Consider the following 16,705-nt stretch of genomic DNA (forward strand, 5'->3'; position numbering starts at 1 on the left):
AACGCTGTCCGTACTGTTCTGTTTGCATCCAAACGAAAATCCTGCAAAGTTTTCGTCCTCGAGTTTCTCTCTGATTCTCCAAACTGAGCTCTTTGTGTCTGCTGCGGGTTTTATTTGTCTCTGACTGGATTCAGCCTCGTGGATGTGTGACGGTTGTGATGCATGACTCAACCTGCTCATGAGTGACCTCAGAGGCTTACAGGCGAGCTCTGAACACGCCAGCAGTTTCTGACCTGCAGTCTTTCCTCTGATTTCGTCTCACAGGAGGGGTTCAAAATGGGACTAACCTTGGAGGGGACCATCTTCTCTCTGGACCCGCTGGACAGCCGCTGCTGATGCCGAGGACAGTCCTCTGTGAGGCGGACTTTGGACTCGTTTGTATAAAGAAGTGCCGAAAGCCACTCTGTGGTTGGGTCGGGGGTGTCACACTCGTCATCTTCAGGTTTATAAGCATTTGCATTGAGATTGGTTTTCAATACTTCAAGGTCAACTCAGATCTGTTATAGAAAAGAGCTATTTTTGTACACAAGAGAAACACTTATGGAAGGAGCAGTTTTGAGTACTTTTGCTTGCACAGGCGAGATGTAAATAGAATCCATCCAGCGGTACGCTCTCGGCCGAACTTTCCTACTTGTGTGGATTTTATTCTGAATTACCGGCACATTCCTGTTTTTATGGAGAAGAAACGGCGAGGAGAAAACTGAAGAAATCTGTGACTTTAACCTTCATCTATCATTTAACATCTGGTTTATTTCATATTTAGACACATTATGTACTTTAATAATCCACTCTGGTGTTATTTTTAACTTTTACATTGTTTATTTGAATTTTTTAAGTTCTTTTGAAATAATGTTTGGTTTCTAACTTTGTCATTTAATTGTTTTTCCCTGTTTGGTCATAAAATGAATTAAAGGTTGCCATTATTTTACTTTTGTTTTCAGTAACATTGCAGTTATTAAAGAGTCTCCAACTGGGGGATCTGATATTACCCACCTGACAACCTGTTGATTACTGTTTTTATTTCAGTTACTTGAATATTCTATTTCATCAATGGCATTTACAACATTGCTGCACATTGATGAGATTTTTGGGTCAAAATGTTAAGCTCCTTCCACAAAAAGGCGCTCTGAAAATGTTTTGGTTTATATATCGTATCTTCCTCCACATTAGTCTGACAAACACAACAGCCCCATTCTGTGTCTGTCATCCAAACAGACGCACCCAAAAAGAAACATTTTAAAGTGATACTGAGCAGTTTTGCTTGCTTTTAGCAGTCCTTAATGTCTGCAATTAATTCTCTCCAGTCAAACTGAAAATTAAAGGTATCTCCTTGCTGCGTGTTTTTAACACCTTAATCTAACAGCTGAAATGTCTCCCAGCCTTCATTAGTGTCTACAGGAGTGATTCATCACTAAATTAAACAAATCAGATGTGTTCCAGATCTAAAACATGCAGGAAACGTGCTGAAACTGCAGAGTAACATAAACCAATTTGTTTCTATGTCCAACAGGTGACAGCCCCTCACTGAAGTTTCATATTATTTAAATTAGTGATTGTAGTATAGAGATTATTAACAGCAAATAGGTAGAAGTATTCAGAGTCTATTCACATAAGTTATAAATGAGCTAATTCATGTTACTTGTTTGTTGGAGCCAATTCTATCCCTGACCACCAAGAGGCACTGCAGGCAACATACTCAGTTATTAGTACAGGTGTGCTGCGCTGCTAGTTTTTGAATGTTGGGTTTTCAGACTGTTAAAGTCCAGTGAGTATAATAATGACCTGTTAGAAATTCCTAAAGAACATTCATGAACGTAAAAATGACAGAAATTATGAAAAACCACATGAAACAACCAGGTGAGTACCTGCCTTTGACACAATGCCGTGTCAAAAATGAACGTGAACTAGATAGTGGTGTGAATTTAGTTCATGTTTTAAACAGTGAACTGTGAACATGAACTCATTCAGTTTGTGAGCTGACCTGAGTTTGTTTTAATCGTTTAATCAATAAAAGCTTATTTGTAGCTGGTTTGAAATCTAACCAGTCCAGCAAATAAAAGACGTCATGATTAATCCAATAAAATCTAATAAAAGATTACACCAGTCTGAGCTAAAACTAAAGGGAAATTTAAATAAAAAAAATTAAAAAGCAAAACTGTTCAAAAGTGTGATATTTCCTTGTACTTAAGAATAGTTGCTAAATAATGGAGAAAGCCACAAGCCCCTGCTTTTATTCACTAGGGCCAGTGGAGACCAGAATATTTTGTAACAATGGCGCAAAATATTTTTATACATTTTTTTTATTATTATTTCTATATTTAGTAGTTTTTTGTTATGATGTAAAATATTTTAAAAACACAAAGTAGTTTATGTGCAGTTAGGTTTACAAAAAGCAAAGCATACATTTCAGGCACATTCATTAAAATAACTTTTTCTGACCACAATAAACTGATTTTGTGGGATTTTCGGCTTCTGTCGTGTAGTGTTCTTCACTGTACTACCGCTAGATGGCGGTAACGCACCTCACACAGCTTTTGTAGCTGCTAATAAAACCGTAGAAGAAGAGTCTGTTGTCGTTGACATATCAACATCCGGTCCGCGAAAGGACGTTTCTGATCCTTCTGGGACGTTTTAAACGCGGATAAGCTTGCGGAATATTGTGAAAATGGATCCATCTGAAGAGCTAAGCGACTTCGACAAAGGCCAGGTGGTCGTGGCCCGGCAGCTGGGCGTCAGCGTGTCGAAGACGGCGAAGATGGTGGGCTGCTCCAAGGCGGCCGTAGTGAGCGCCTACCGGCAGTGGTACGAGGAGGGACTTAGGCTCCGAGCAGGTAGACCCAGACTCATCGATCCCAGAAAGCTTGAGGACGAGTCCGAGTCTGGGAGCGAGGAGGCGGACGAGGAGGCAGGAGGAGGAGCTGCAGCGGAGGAAGGACCTTCTCCTTCACCTGAAGGCAGTGATGGGAGAGATGAGCCAGGGGAGGGAGAGTCCTCCACCTGAGAGAGACACAGCACCACACCTGGAACATCTGGTGGATTTTAGACTGAAAGCTACTCATTTATTGTATTATTAGTTCTTTTTCTAATTAAAATGTAAATCCAACTGTTGGTTTTTGTTTGGTTTTCATCCATTTGTTTCAACATTTGCTGCTGCAGGTGCTCTCTGAGCCTGTACCACCTGACTACTTTAACCTGCTAATGTTAAATTTAACTTGTGATTTAGACAAGCCAAGGACTTGAATGAACTGAGATGAGTTAAGAACATTTCTGATTAACAGCTTTTTTTAATTCGAATCCGACAGCTCGGTGCGGAGTCGTGCACGTGTGCTGTCAGAGACATTTTCCTTTCAGACTTCTCTGTTGGCTGGGGAGTGGTGCTTATTCAGTATCTTGTTCTCTATCTGAATGAGCAGGCTAAAATGTTCTTAAGATTCTGCTTTTAAAACAGCATTTAACTGTTTTCTCACAATCCTAAATCTGGAAAAAAGTGTTTACTACATTTCATTATTTAGAACATTTAAAACAGTTTTCTTTGCTTTTAAAAGGAATTGACTCATTTAAAAAAATTGGGGGGAAAGCATCAACATAAATATACAATACTTTTACAATATGGCAACATGCACTTTCTCCACTAGAGAGCAGTATAAGTTTAAAAAAAGATTTCATGGTAGAAAAAGTTGGTGAATTGTTTAATCTCTAACTTTTAAATCAAATGCGTCACATTTATTTACAGCAAATATTTAAGACTTACAGATTTTGATTACAGATCTTCTAAAAGACATTTATTTTACATTTTGTTTTTGATGGGGGTGGAAGTTGTACTTTTCAATACAATGATTTACATTTTCTGTTCAATTTACTGATCGTCAATAAAAAGCACAAGAAAAAGAATAAGAAGTTTGCTTTTCAGTTGGCATCATGGCAGAGGCTGGAAGTAAAAGTAAGAGCAATGTTTTTGGAGGTGAGGCAAAAAGTTAAAGCCAGAGTAAACATTTATGTGGCCTACACTAGTTTGAGGAAGCTGAAAGAGGCTATGAAGTCATGGACTGATGATGACCTGCTTTTGTTGCTACTGGACATGTAAGTAATTTATTTTTCTTTCGTCTTACTGGATCCTTTTGATTTGTGGTTTATTGTAATATTAGTTGGCTCATGTCAGTGTTAGCTCATTGGTAGCACTAGCTACAGTAGGCTGCAGCAGGGTTTTTTTACAACAGTTGTAATTCCACTTTCAACCAGTAGGTTGGAGGAGCAGGAAGCTGCTCTGTGTTACTTTAAAGATGTTTCCCTGCAGCTTCACAGCTGCTCTTAAATTATAGCATAATGAAGATTTTTAGGCCTCTAATTATAATTATTACTTGCAGACTCACGGATGTCAGAGCTTCTCAGCTTATAGCAGCCAGTCACAGGATTGGTTGGCGTGGACGGCTTCAGATGGTTTTTCTAAAGTGACAGAGCCCTGAAACGGCAAATTCTGGAAGGTACTTAAAATATCAAGAATCAAACTGCTGAAATCACTTTATAAGAGAGGGACTTTATGCGAAGAACTTAAACATGTTTTGTATTGACTGTTTTAGTGATATAACTTCATAAAGCCATTTTTAGTTTCTACAACAGCTTAAACGCTGTTCTGGATGCCTTTACCCTCGCAAGGATAATCACCAGTTTATTATGACTGCATTTAATCTTCTTTTTGCATGCAGATTTGATTTTTGAATCACACACAGGACATATTTGCATATTTAAACAGGTGTGTGTGTGTGTGTGTGTGTGTGTGTGCGCGCGTGCGTGTGTGTGCATGTGTGTGTGTATCTGGTATTCCCTCCTGATTCATGCATGCATGGACACAAATTAATGCATCTGGACTTATTTGCACATTACATTTGAAATGATTAAATATTGGGTGCAGACCACCAGGGTTGTAATACTACAAATACCAGAATGCAACAGGGAGCAGGCTTTATTGTCACCAGTCAAACCACGAGGCCTCTCTTGTAGCGATCATAGTCTTCTGTGACTTTTAAACACCAAAATCACCATTTTTATTTCCTCCACTGAATTTCCTCAGGACAAAACTGTGGAGCAGACGAAGCTGAAGGGGGTTAAACTCAGGAAGCGCAGCTACAAACCAGCTGCTCCTAAAATAATTCTATTAGCTTCCTCCACATACAGCAGATATTCTCACAGCTTATGCTGGGGGATGAGCAGCCGTTTGATCAGAAAGAACCTACATCACACAGAATCAGGGATGAAGAGCTTCAGAATCATGGATGATGAAAACAAAAAAGAATCCGTTCAACCAGAACCAGTTCAGTCTAAGCTGGAACACAGACTTGAGTTTATTTTTCCTCCCCAGATGTGAAACATCTCAAAGTATCTCCAACAGTTGAAATTTGAAACGAACATGGAGAAAATTTCTGAAGCTGAAATCAAATCTGCAGTCGTGTGTAAGAAAGAAGCTTCAGAAGGCAACAGCTGAGTTTTAAAACTTCAACTTAAAACATAAACTGCATCTAATGAAAGAGTGAAACTGAGTGATGCTAAATATAGTCATTAAAGGCCCAAAATCTAGACGGCGCGTGTTTGGAGAAACAGCGATTGTCTCCAAACAGCAAACAGGCATGTTTAGGTGTTTGTAGAAGGCTGAAGAATAAATGTTTAAAAATTCCAACAGACTCTTAAACATAGGGGGATTCCTGATTAGATTTAAGGAGAAGTTGTACATTTCACTGTATGTATTTACCTCAATGTCCTCCCAAATTTAGCCTGACTTATGACGGAGGACTCGTGAAATGAGATGTCGAGATTAAACTCAATCTTGAAATAAAAAAAAGTTTTTGGGGTGGGGGATGGATCGTCAGTCTATTTCATGAACAGTAGAAATAAAACCTGGTTGTGCTTCCAAAGCCAACTACGTTTATTGTTTGTTATTTTATTTTAGGGATTTTTGTGATTTAAATGTAAAAATACAACATTTTATTAGGGGGTTAATCTAGTTAATTTGATACTTTGCAATCAACTATTCTTGATTAATCACATTTTAATCGCTCAAGAAAATTTGCCCTGAAGGATTTTTTTTATAACTTAAAAATAATTTTAGTGAGGCACAGAATCAAACAAACACTGAAGTTAATACTGTAAAATTGAGCTCCTTTAATTTATGAAAATAAATGGTTTAAAATTATATTTCAATTCTAACAGGAAAATCAAGAGGAAAAGAGAAGAGGCAGATGTGTTTTCCTAAGCACTGCATCAGTCTAAACAAGACACTTTTCTTTTGTCATAACCGTGTTTTTATATATTATAATACATTCTGAAAAATAAGAAAAATCCCACCAGAGCTTATATGACGGTGCTATGTTTAGTTTTTAATTCTGTTTAGCATCGCCACAGTCACTAGACATCAGGACACACGCTGATGTAGGAGAAGAAAAAAAGGGATAAACCGTACAAATTCTGTGTCCGGTCGAGGAAGCTTCTGACTTACGTGGACAGGGTAGGATGGGTCCTTACAAATGCTGCCCCCGAATCTGGATACAGCCTATTGTTTCTTCGCTATACGGAATCCCACAGGGTTCCGCTTTGGGCTCACTACTTTTCACTTCAGCAAAGGTTTAATCATGCTTTTGTCACCTCTTGTTTGAGGCAGTGCTTTATGGTTTTCAGGCTGACCGTTTGAGCAGCAGGACACAAATAATATTTTAAACATTCTTTGCTTGAAACAAACAGGATAAACTACTGGTAAACGGTAGATGTCAATATGGTGTTCTAACACATTTGTGTGTTTTTCAGTATGAATTATTTTAAATTAGCGTCTAATTAGTTAGCGATCTGGTTAACTGAGTATTACTCAGGTCAGAGGACTACTTCATTTTCCTACAAACTCCACCCACTTTGAGTGATGTCACCAGCAGTTACTGACCTTACTGTAGATAACTGATGCCACGCTGCTTAAAAAAATGACTAAAACAAGCCTTTAAATGACTTGGAGGTTATGGTTCCTCTGAACATTAAACATTTTAAATAACCAATGTTTTATTGAATTTATTAAAACTTATAATCATCAAATTGGTCTGCAGACCACACCTGCTGAGTTCCTCTCTTGTTTTCTATCACTTGCATGCTGGTACAAGAATAGGGAGGTGTTCTCTGAATATCTGGCGAAGAAAGTAAACACATCCTTATCGGTGCCTTGTAGTTAAAAATAAGAACAGACACACATTTCTGCAGGCGCTGAGTTCAGACTCGACTACATCCTGACACGACTGAATAAATAAGCCTGAAGGGCTGTCATTACTCACCTATCAACTATCTGTAACATTACCTGCCTCAGGTCAGCTTGTCCGCATTGACAGTGAAGGTGTATGCATTAAGACAAATCTGCACAGGCATGTTGTAGAACAGCTCAAGTCAGACTGATACACTATTTTAATAATTAAAACCCAGATTTCTAACCAGAACAACAGATTTTCCAAAGCAATGCTATGCTTTCTTTATGGGGCTTTGACATGGTTGTTCCTCTTGACTCATAGACCACATGGTAATAAATTACTCGAGGTGCATTCCAGTTTGGGCTGCAGGAGACCCCCTCTCACACCAGACTCGCTCACAGGCTGTGGAAAGAAAATACTCCCATCCTTATAAAAGTGACATCAGTGTGTTTGTTCTTGTAATCATGTCATGGAAACTTCTGCTTCTTTGGTCTTTGAAGTTTTAATTACATCAACAGATTTGATACCAAACTGGGCTCCATTGATGAGGGATCCATGCATTTCGCTTGGATTATGCAAATTCAATTTTTTATGGATCCACATCTTCCTCGGTTGCGCACCTACCGCTGGTGCAGAATGCGGCGACCCGCCTTTAGACAGACACCAGAAGGAGGGAGCACATTACTCCTGTTCTGACCGAGTTGCACTGGCTCCCGGTGCACTACCGCGTCCAGTTTAAAATTTTACTTCTTTTTTTAAATCGCTCTATCTTTATGCACCTCTGTACTTGACTCAGCTGGTTCAGCCCTACATACCTGGTCGAATTCTTCGGTCAGCAGACCACTGCCTGTTACAGGTCCCAAGTGTTTGGGTGAGGACACGAGGAGAACGAGCGTTCTCGATCTGTGTGCCTCGTCTCTGGAACCAACTCCCTCTAGCAGTGAGAATGGCCCCCTCTCTCTCTGATTTTAAATCATGCCTGAAGGCTCATTTTTATTCCTTGGCTTTTGCTTCAGCCTAGCTGGCATTTTACAATGTTTTTGCTTTATTTGTATTGTTTTTATAGTAGTTACTGTACTATTTTTACTACTGTGTGTTGATTTTTATGCTTCTTTACTGTGCAGCACTTTGGTTGGCCTCGGCCGTGTAGAAATATGCTTTATAAATAAAATGGAATGGAAGGGAAATAAAAAGCTTTTTCTTTGATTTGTTGAAGGGCTAATCAAAAAGGTGTGTCACCCGATGCAAATCTGGTGCCTCAGAATCCCAAAATTCCATGAAACTTCCCACAATCGGGACTACGAAGTTCCTTCAGCCTCATTGGGAGGTGGGTTTATTACCAAAGCTCCATGAGGCCTCATCATTTTCTGCCTCTGCATGCAGAAACGTGGCTCAGCTTGTGGTTGAATGGGTCTGGATGAATAACGCGTCTGCTATTACACCAAATCCTCCTAATTTAACCAACGCTCCATGTGCAGACATGTCTGAAAGGAAAGCATAGGACTCATATGGAAATGAAATTGTATTTGAAGTCTGCTGAAACAGTTTGGAGGTTGGCTAATGACACAAGTAACTTTTGATTCTTGACCCAAATGAGACGTGTCTTTGGACTAAGATAATACATAGTTTGAGATAATTTTCTTAGACTTCGAAGCGCTAAAAGACCAACTCATTAATTCAAAGCCAATTAATTATATCCCATCTCTTTTCTCATTTATCCAAGGTTGGATTGCCTACATGCCTCCTCCGACACTCTCAGGTGGATCCCTGGGGCAAAGGAAGTACCTCAAGTCAGTTCTGGGAATTCTCTGGTGGTTTCCCTCCAGTAGGATTTACCTGGAACACCTCCAGAGATAGGTGATCACCTCCAGCTCACTCCTTTTCAGCGGGGGAGCGGCTCTACTATTCCGCTGTGGTTTCCATGGTGAATCCAGGTACCAGTGCTCCATTGATGATGACTTGTTTTGTGTTTGTTGTGAAATCAGCTTCTGATCTACAAGTGAAATAACTTTGTTGAATACCTTTCGGTTCTTGAAGTCCTTCGTCCTGTATGTTTTGTTAGTTTTCCCACTCCAACCTAAGTGGCTGAATCGCCTTTTTACAAACCGCGTATTAGAATGGGGTGATTTCCCCCACCCCCATCACTCTTCTGGTTCCCAGTATATTTATTTGTCTGGACTTCATCTTAGACTTTCCTGCTTGGTTTCTCTACCCTGCAGCACCTTCTCATTTACTTTAGGTTATCAAACTCCATTTAAATCACCACCTGCTTCCAGTGATTCTGAAGTCAGGTCATCCGCCACGCACGCACACACACACACACACACACCCTGCCATCACAGAGGAAAGTCTTCCATTGGACGCAGGACTGAACTTGCATGTTTGTGAGTGCAGCATGGGACTTTCTATGCGTGGCCTCAGGATTTGCAGCACGCCTTTCAAACTGTTTAAAAAATTGGCAATCAGTTTGCTGTGGCGTGTTGCCGATGATGCTTGAAGAAGCTCGGGCTCAACTTGAATAGAAATGCTTGGCTTGATGTTTGCCTTCATCTGACTGACTGAACGTTCCCCACGGGCTTTCATACTTTAGCTGATCAGATGAATGCGAATACACAACAACACCCTTTTATCAGCTGATGAAACAACACTGATCTCTGACAAACTGCATTTATGTGTTATTGTTAATTAACTTGTTTTTAAACCAAAGAGCAGAACGGATCAGCAAAAGAACAACACAGCCTCTTATATTTTAGCTTTTATACCAAATAACATCACTTTGCACAATCTCCAGCTAAAGGTTTGTAAATAAAAAGGCTGTTTATCTGGTGAGTTTCCAGCATAAATGAACCAGAGGTTCAAATTCTAAAAGTGTTAGAAAAAGCTTATGAATTCAGATATGTATAGCCCAAAGCTAACCATATAAGCATCTCTGAGCTGTAAGCAGTGGTTTAGGTGGTCTTTGTTTAGGTGCTGTTTTCTATATTTCTTATGCCTCTGGGCAAAATCCTGAATCAGCACAGCCTGAACTATCACATTTATGCTGATGACTGTCAATTATATGTAGCAATGGATGAGGAGAATGTGGGTTCGCAATTGGCTGCATGTTTAGACGACGTGAAGGGCTGGCTGGCATCCAATTTCTTAAAGTTAAATGAAAGGAAGACTGAGTCTATTGTCTTTGATCCCCACAACCACCATGGCTCTCACCTTGTTTGTGACCTTTTAACCGTCAACCCCAAACAGTGCGTGACAAGTCTCTGGGTAAAGCTGGATGCTGAACTCTCAGTGGCCCCACAGATAAACTCTGTAGTGAGGTCTTGCTTTTATCAGCTTCGCCGCCTGACTCGCCTCAGACAAATCTTGAAACTGAGGCATTTGGAGTCAGGCATCCATGCTTTCATCACCTCTCGCGTGGACTATGCAAACGCCCTCCTAGTTGGTGCTCCGGTCTCTGCCCTGAATCGGCTGCAGCTCGTACCGAACACTGCTTCCAGGTTCTTGACAAATACGCACCAACGTAGCCATATTACCCCTATCCTGACACTCTTCACTGGCTCCCTGTCATTTTCAGAGTACAGTTTAAGTTATTGACTTTTGTATTTAAAGCACTCAACGACCTGGCACCTCACTATCTCTCTGACGTGCTCACTCCCTATGAACCCACGCGCACGTTGAGGTCGGCTGACCTTTTGCTGCTTTGCACGCCACGGGTGCAATACAAATCACCGGGCGAACGAGCATTTGTACATGCTACCCCAAAGCTGTGAAACTCTTTATCCATTATACTTCGGCAGGCTCCATCACTGGCGGTTTTTAAATCTCGTTTAAAGACCCACTGCTACGATGTGGCTTTTAGACAGTGACTCATTTTAGTGTTTTATTGTGTTATTGTTTTAACATGTTCTTAGTATTCTTCATGTTTTATGTGCTTTTGATTGATATTTTTATCTTTTGTTTTAGTTGCTTAGATTGGTTGTGTACTTTGGGCAGCTCCCATGCTGCGTTTTAAATGTGCTATACAAATAAACTATGGTATGGTATTGTATGGTAAAAGCCTTCATCAATGGAGCCCAAATACCTTGATTCACCATGGCAACCATACGGGATGTGGGATGCTGCGGGAACAGGATATTCTCCTCAAACTTAATATTTTACAAGAAAAATAGGACATGGCTCATTCTCCAGTAAGTTCTGGTACATCTGGCCAGTTTTCTGGATGATAGTCGACTTTTTAGGTAAATATTTTGGAACAAAGCCCGCTTCACATGGCATGACTTGTTGGATGATAATGGAAACTTTTGTGGAGATTAAAAAGAACACAGATTAAACAGTTTTGGGCCTACACTGTGTGGTTGTGCAGCCACACCGCAAGAACTACACACAAAGCCATTGTGCACACGCACATTCCCCCATCAGACAAGAAATCTCGCAAAATTGTTGTTTTGGAGTAAACAAACATGGCGGATGAGGAGCGTGCAGGGTGCTTTCTGATTGGTTAGATTTTAAATTCAGCAGCCAGTATGTCATCAAAGTAGGGCTGAGGTAATCCAACATGTTTAATTGTTTTGATTTGTGATGCAAACTTATGTGATGTCCCTTCCCACAGACCAGAGAGCTCTTAACATACACACACCACACACGTCAGGAATATCTGATAAGATCCAGCACATCCATAAGAATCGGCATAATTATCTTGCTATCTGAACCTAAAGCTTTTCTTCTTAAGAAGGGTTTTGGATTTTTTCCCAACTAGGCCTTGTTATTGGTAGAAATCTTGCACTTCTTTTATATATCAATTTAATTCAATAGCCCACAGGCTGGATTTGGGATAACCGTGGGGTCTAGAAAATATCTCCCTCAACAGAAACTAAAGGCCGGCCGATATATTCAATTTTTTCTATATCAGCCGAAATAATTTTTACAAGCCAATTTAAAAGGACTTAATAAGCATCAGCTTCCTCCTTCTCCTTTTCGAACAGAATATGATAACATAATTTTGTGTGATTATCAGTTTGATTTTATTTTTAATGTCTACAATGACTTTGTTATAATAATAACAATAATAATAATGATAATAATAATAATAATAATAATTATTATTATTATTATTATTATTATTATTATTATTATTATTATGTTCGAAATAAAGATTTAATTCCTTCAAAAAAAGAAGAAAAAAAAGAATCCGGCACCTGTGTGGTCAGTGGCGGTGTCGGTACAGGATCAGCTCGGGGTCCTTCGACTGCCGATGACGTCAAAGTAGTTGATTGGCTGAACATGAAGCTTACGGAAGTGACGTTATCACGTTCTGATTTTGATTGGTCAGAACAAATTTGCGGTCGTAGTCTTAGCGGTTGTAGTCCTGTAGTCCAAAAATCAACACTTTTTGGAGAAAATATGTTTCAATTTCTAAAGGAAATGTAAAATATAAGCAAATGATAAATGGTGACCCTCAAAAGCTCTTGATGTTGATGAAACGGGGAAAAATAAAATATAAGAACTTTATTGAAAGACACCATTTTGAGTCAAAGAATGTATTTAGATAACAACTAAGGAAACATACAGACGAACTCCACATTAATACAAACAGATGTGGCTTCACATATAAGAACTGTTCTATTTTTTGTCAGTCCGATGTTGGTTCTATGCAGTTTCACATTCTTTACAAAACAAAGATAATATGGTGTTTTATTAACAAATTACAATTATAAAATTACAATTGTATATAAATAATACAATTATTAATTTTATAAATAAAATTATAAACATTTAGGTGTTAACAAAAAATAATTTATTAACAAAACTGCTGATGTCTTTCCAAAACGTATGTGTGAAAGCCGAGTAGATTTGCAGTCATGTGACGTCATCGGCTTTGAAGGACCCCGAGCCGATCCTGCACCTGAGCAGATCCTGTACCGACAGCGGCTCCAGAATTTTTTTCTAGAGGTGCTATGAAGGAGCTAGTCTTTTTATTGAGGGTGCTAAGAAAGAAGTGGTCATGCGTACCTATTTTTCTCTAAAACACCTTCAACGCTAGCAGATACACATGCGTGCACAGAACCTCAACAACATCTGAAACAATCATTAATATACATAATAAACATATGAACAATCGCTGTCTTTTCCATGGAATCATAAACACGTACAGCCACACAGAAAACTATCTATAGTGTTGCAAGGTTAGCTAACGTTAGTGTTAGCATTTCCAGCGTCAAAATCCTCGACTGCTGCGGCGTTTGAGGGTTGACTCTCTTCATCCGAAACCACAGGTTTTTGTGGGTCTGAGATCACTTCCAAAGATTCATTCGTTTCTGACTGAACCCGTGGAAATTTGGGCAACAAAAATTGATCCATTTTACCACCAGCTCTACCTTTCACTCGTTCGCAGGTGGAAAATCAAAGGTCAAAGGTTAACGCCAATTTCCTGTTTTGGTTTAAGTTTTTACTATCTATATGATAATTTACTGATTATTTTTGTTTTGTATGTTAAATATTATCACATCCACACATTAAACTAAAATTAAATTGTAAAAAAAAAATTCTAATATTTACTTGGGGGTGCTATGGGGGTGAAATGACTAATCCAGGGGTAGCTATAGCACCCCCCCCCCCCCCCCAGGGCGCCACCACTGTGTGTGGTTAACTGCTGCAACTACTAGACTGAAGAAAGAACCCGAAGGACACCAACACACCATGTTTTTAATGTTTTTAGTTTGTTTTATATTTAAAGTTCAATAAATATTAAGAGATTTATTGACTTATTTAATTTATATTGCACACAGTGAATGTTCAGTTTTCTTTCACAATCAGTGTGCTGCTCACACACACACATGCATAAACAAACACACACACACACACACACACACACACACACACACACACACACACACACACACACACACACACTCACACACACACACACACACACATCCCATCCATCCATCCCATCCATCCGGAGTCGGGTCGCGGGGGCAGTAGCCTAAGGCGAGAGGCCAGACTTCCCTCTACCCAGCCTCTTGGGCCAGCTCCTCCGGGGGGATCCCAAGGCATTCCCTGGAAAGGTGAGAGACATAGTCCCTCCACCATGTCCTGGGTCTACCTTTAGGTCTCCTCCGGGTTGGACGAGACCGGAAAACCTCACCAGGGAGGCATCCAGGAGGCACCCTGACCAGATGCCCGAGCCAACTCAACTGGCTCCTCTCGATGTGGAGGAGCAGCGGGTCTGCTCCAAGCCCCTCCTAATTGACCGAGCTTCTCACCCTATCTCTAAGGGAGAGCCCAGCCACTCTTCGGAGAAAACTCATTTTGGCCGCTTGTATCTGCGATCTCGTTCTTTCGGTCACTACCCCAAGCTCGTGACCATAGGTGAGGGTAGGAGCGTAGATCGACCGGTAAATCGAGAGCTTCGCCTTATGACTCAGCTCTCTCTTCACCACGACAGACCAGTACAACGTCCGCGTCACTGCAGTTGCAGCACCAATCCGCCTATCGATCTCACGCTCTAGTTTTCCCTCACTCGTGAATAAGGCCCAGAGATACTTAAACTCCTCCACTTGGAGCAGGACCTCATCCCTGACCCGGAGAAGGCATTCTACCCCAACTCAAGACCACGGTCTCAGATTTAAAGGAGCTGATTCTCATCCCAGCTGCTTCACACTCGGCTGCAAACCACTCCAGCGAAATCTGAAGATCACGTTCTGATGAAGCCATCAGGACCACATCATCTGCAAAAAGCAGAGACCTGATCCTCAGGCCACCAAAACGGATGCCCTCCACACCTTGGCTGCACCTAAAAATCCTGTCCATAAAGGTTATGAACAGAATTGTGACAAAGGGCAGCCTTGGCGGAGTCCAGCTCTCACTGGAAATGAGCCCGACTTACTGCCGGCAATACGGACCAAGCTCTGACACCGGTCATACAGGGACCTAACAGCCCATATCGGAGGGCCTGGTACCCAATACTCCCGGAGTACCCCCCACAGGGCCCCCCGAGGGACGCCGTCAAACGCCTTCTCCAAATCCACAAAACACATGTAGACTGGGTGGGCAAATTCCCACGCACCCTCCAGGATCCCTCTAAGAGTATAGAGCTGGTCCAATGTTCCACGGCCAGGACGAAAACCACATTGCTCCTCCTGAATCTGAGGTTCAACAATCCGACGGACCCTCCTCTCCAGATCCCCTGAATAGACCTTACCAGGAAGGCTCAGGAGTGTGATCCCCCTGCAGTTGGAACACACCCTGCGGCCCCCCTTTTTAAATAAGGGGACCACCACCCCAGTCTGCCAGTCCAGTGGGACAGCCCCCGATGTCCACGTGATATTGCAGTGCCGCGTCAGCCAACACAGCCCCACAACATCCAGAGCCTTAAGAAACTCCGGGCGGATCTCATCCACCCCTGGAGCCTTGCCACAGAGGAGCTTTTTAACCACCTCAGTGACCTCAGCACCAGAGATTTGAGAGGCCCACCCAAAGTCCCCAAACTCTGCTTTCTCACTGGAAGACGTGTCGGTGGGATTGAGGAGGTCTTCGAAGTATTCTGCCCACCGATCCACAACGTCCTGAGTAGAGGTCAGCAGCACACCATCCCCACTATAGATAGTGTTGGTAGCGCACTGCCCCCCCCCCCCCCCCCCCCCCCCGAGGCGCCAGATGGTGGACCAGAATCTCCTCGAAGCCATACGAAAGTCTTGCTCCATGGTCTCACTGAACTCCTCCCATGCCCGGGTTTTTGCCTTGGCGACCACACGAGCCACGTTCCACTTGGACTGCCGGTACCCGTCAGCTGCCTCTGGAGTCCCACGGGTCAAAACTACCAGATAGGACTCTTTCTTCAGCTTGACAGCATCCCTAACTGCCGGTGTCCACCAGCGGGTTTGGGGGTTGCCACCACAACAGGCACCGGCGATCCTGCAACCACAGCTCCGGTCTGCCGCCTCGAAAATGGAGGCATGGAACAGGGTCCATTCAGACTCGATGTCCCCCGCCTCCCCTGGAACATTTTGGAAGTTCTTTCAGAGGTGGGAATTGAAGCTCCTTCTGACAGGAGACTCTGCCAGACGTTCCCAGCAGAACCTCGCAATACGTTAGGGCCTGCCTGGTCTGACCGGCATCCTCCCCCACCATCTGAGCCAACTCACCACCAGGTAGTGGTCAGTTGACAGCTCCGCCCCTCTCTTCACCTGAGTGTCCAAGACATGCGGCCGCAGGTCAGACGAAACAACAACAATGTCTATCATCAAGCTGCAGCCTAAGGTATCCTGGTGCCAGGAGCACATATGGACATCTTTATGTCTGAACATGGTGTTAATTATGGACAATCAATGACTGGCACAGAAGTCCAATAACAAAACCCCACTTAAATTCAGATCGGAGTGCAATTCCTCCCAACCACACCTCTCCAGGTCTCACTGTCGTTGCCCACGTGAGCGTTAAAGTCTCCCAGTAGAATGAGGGAGTCACCAGAAGGAACTTCCCAGCACCCCCTCCAAGGT

At 41.9% G+C, this 16,705-nt stretch overlaps 1 protein-coding gene across 14 annotated transcripts in view; it reads left to right on the forward strand.

Annotated features, from left to right (window-relative positions):
* The window catches only part of gulp1a (GULP PTB domain containing engulfment adaptor 1a), a 96,178-nt gene extending 95,178 nt beyond the window's left edge, over positions 1-1,000 (forward strand). For all 14 annotated transcript variants that reach the window (XM_015966840.3, XM_015966843.3, XM_070543916.1 and 11 more), the window contains one exon: positions 265-1,000. In XM_015966840.3, coding sequence (XP_015822326.1) covers positions 265-336 — 72 coding nt within the window. In that variant the 3' untranslated portion in view covers positions 337-1,000. The remainder of the gene's footprint in view (positions 1-264) is intronic.
* The last annotated feature ends 15,705 nt before the right edge of the window (positions 1,001-16,705 follow it).

The sequence above is a fragment of the Nothobranchius furzeri genome, chromosome 14, assembly GCF_043380555.1.
Source record: "Nothobranchius furzeri strain GRZ-AD chromosome 14, NfurGRZ-RIMD1, whole genome shotgun sequence".
Classification (NCBI taxonomy): Eukaryota; Metazoa; Chordata; class Actinopteri; order Cyprinodontiformes; family Nothobranchiidae; genus Nothobranchius; species Nothobranchius furzeri.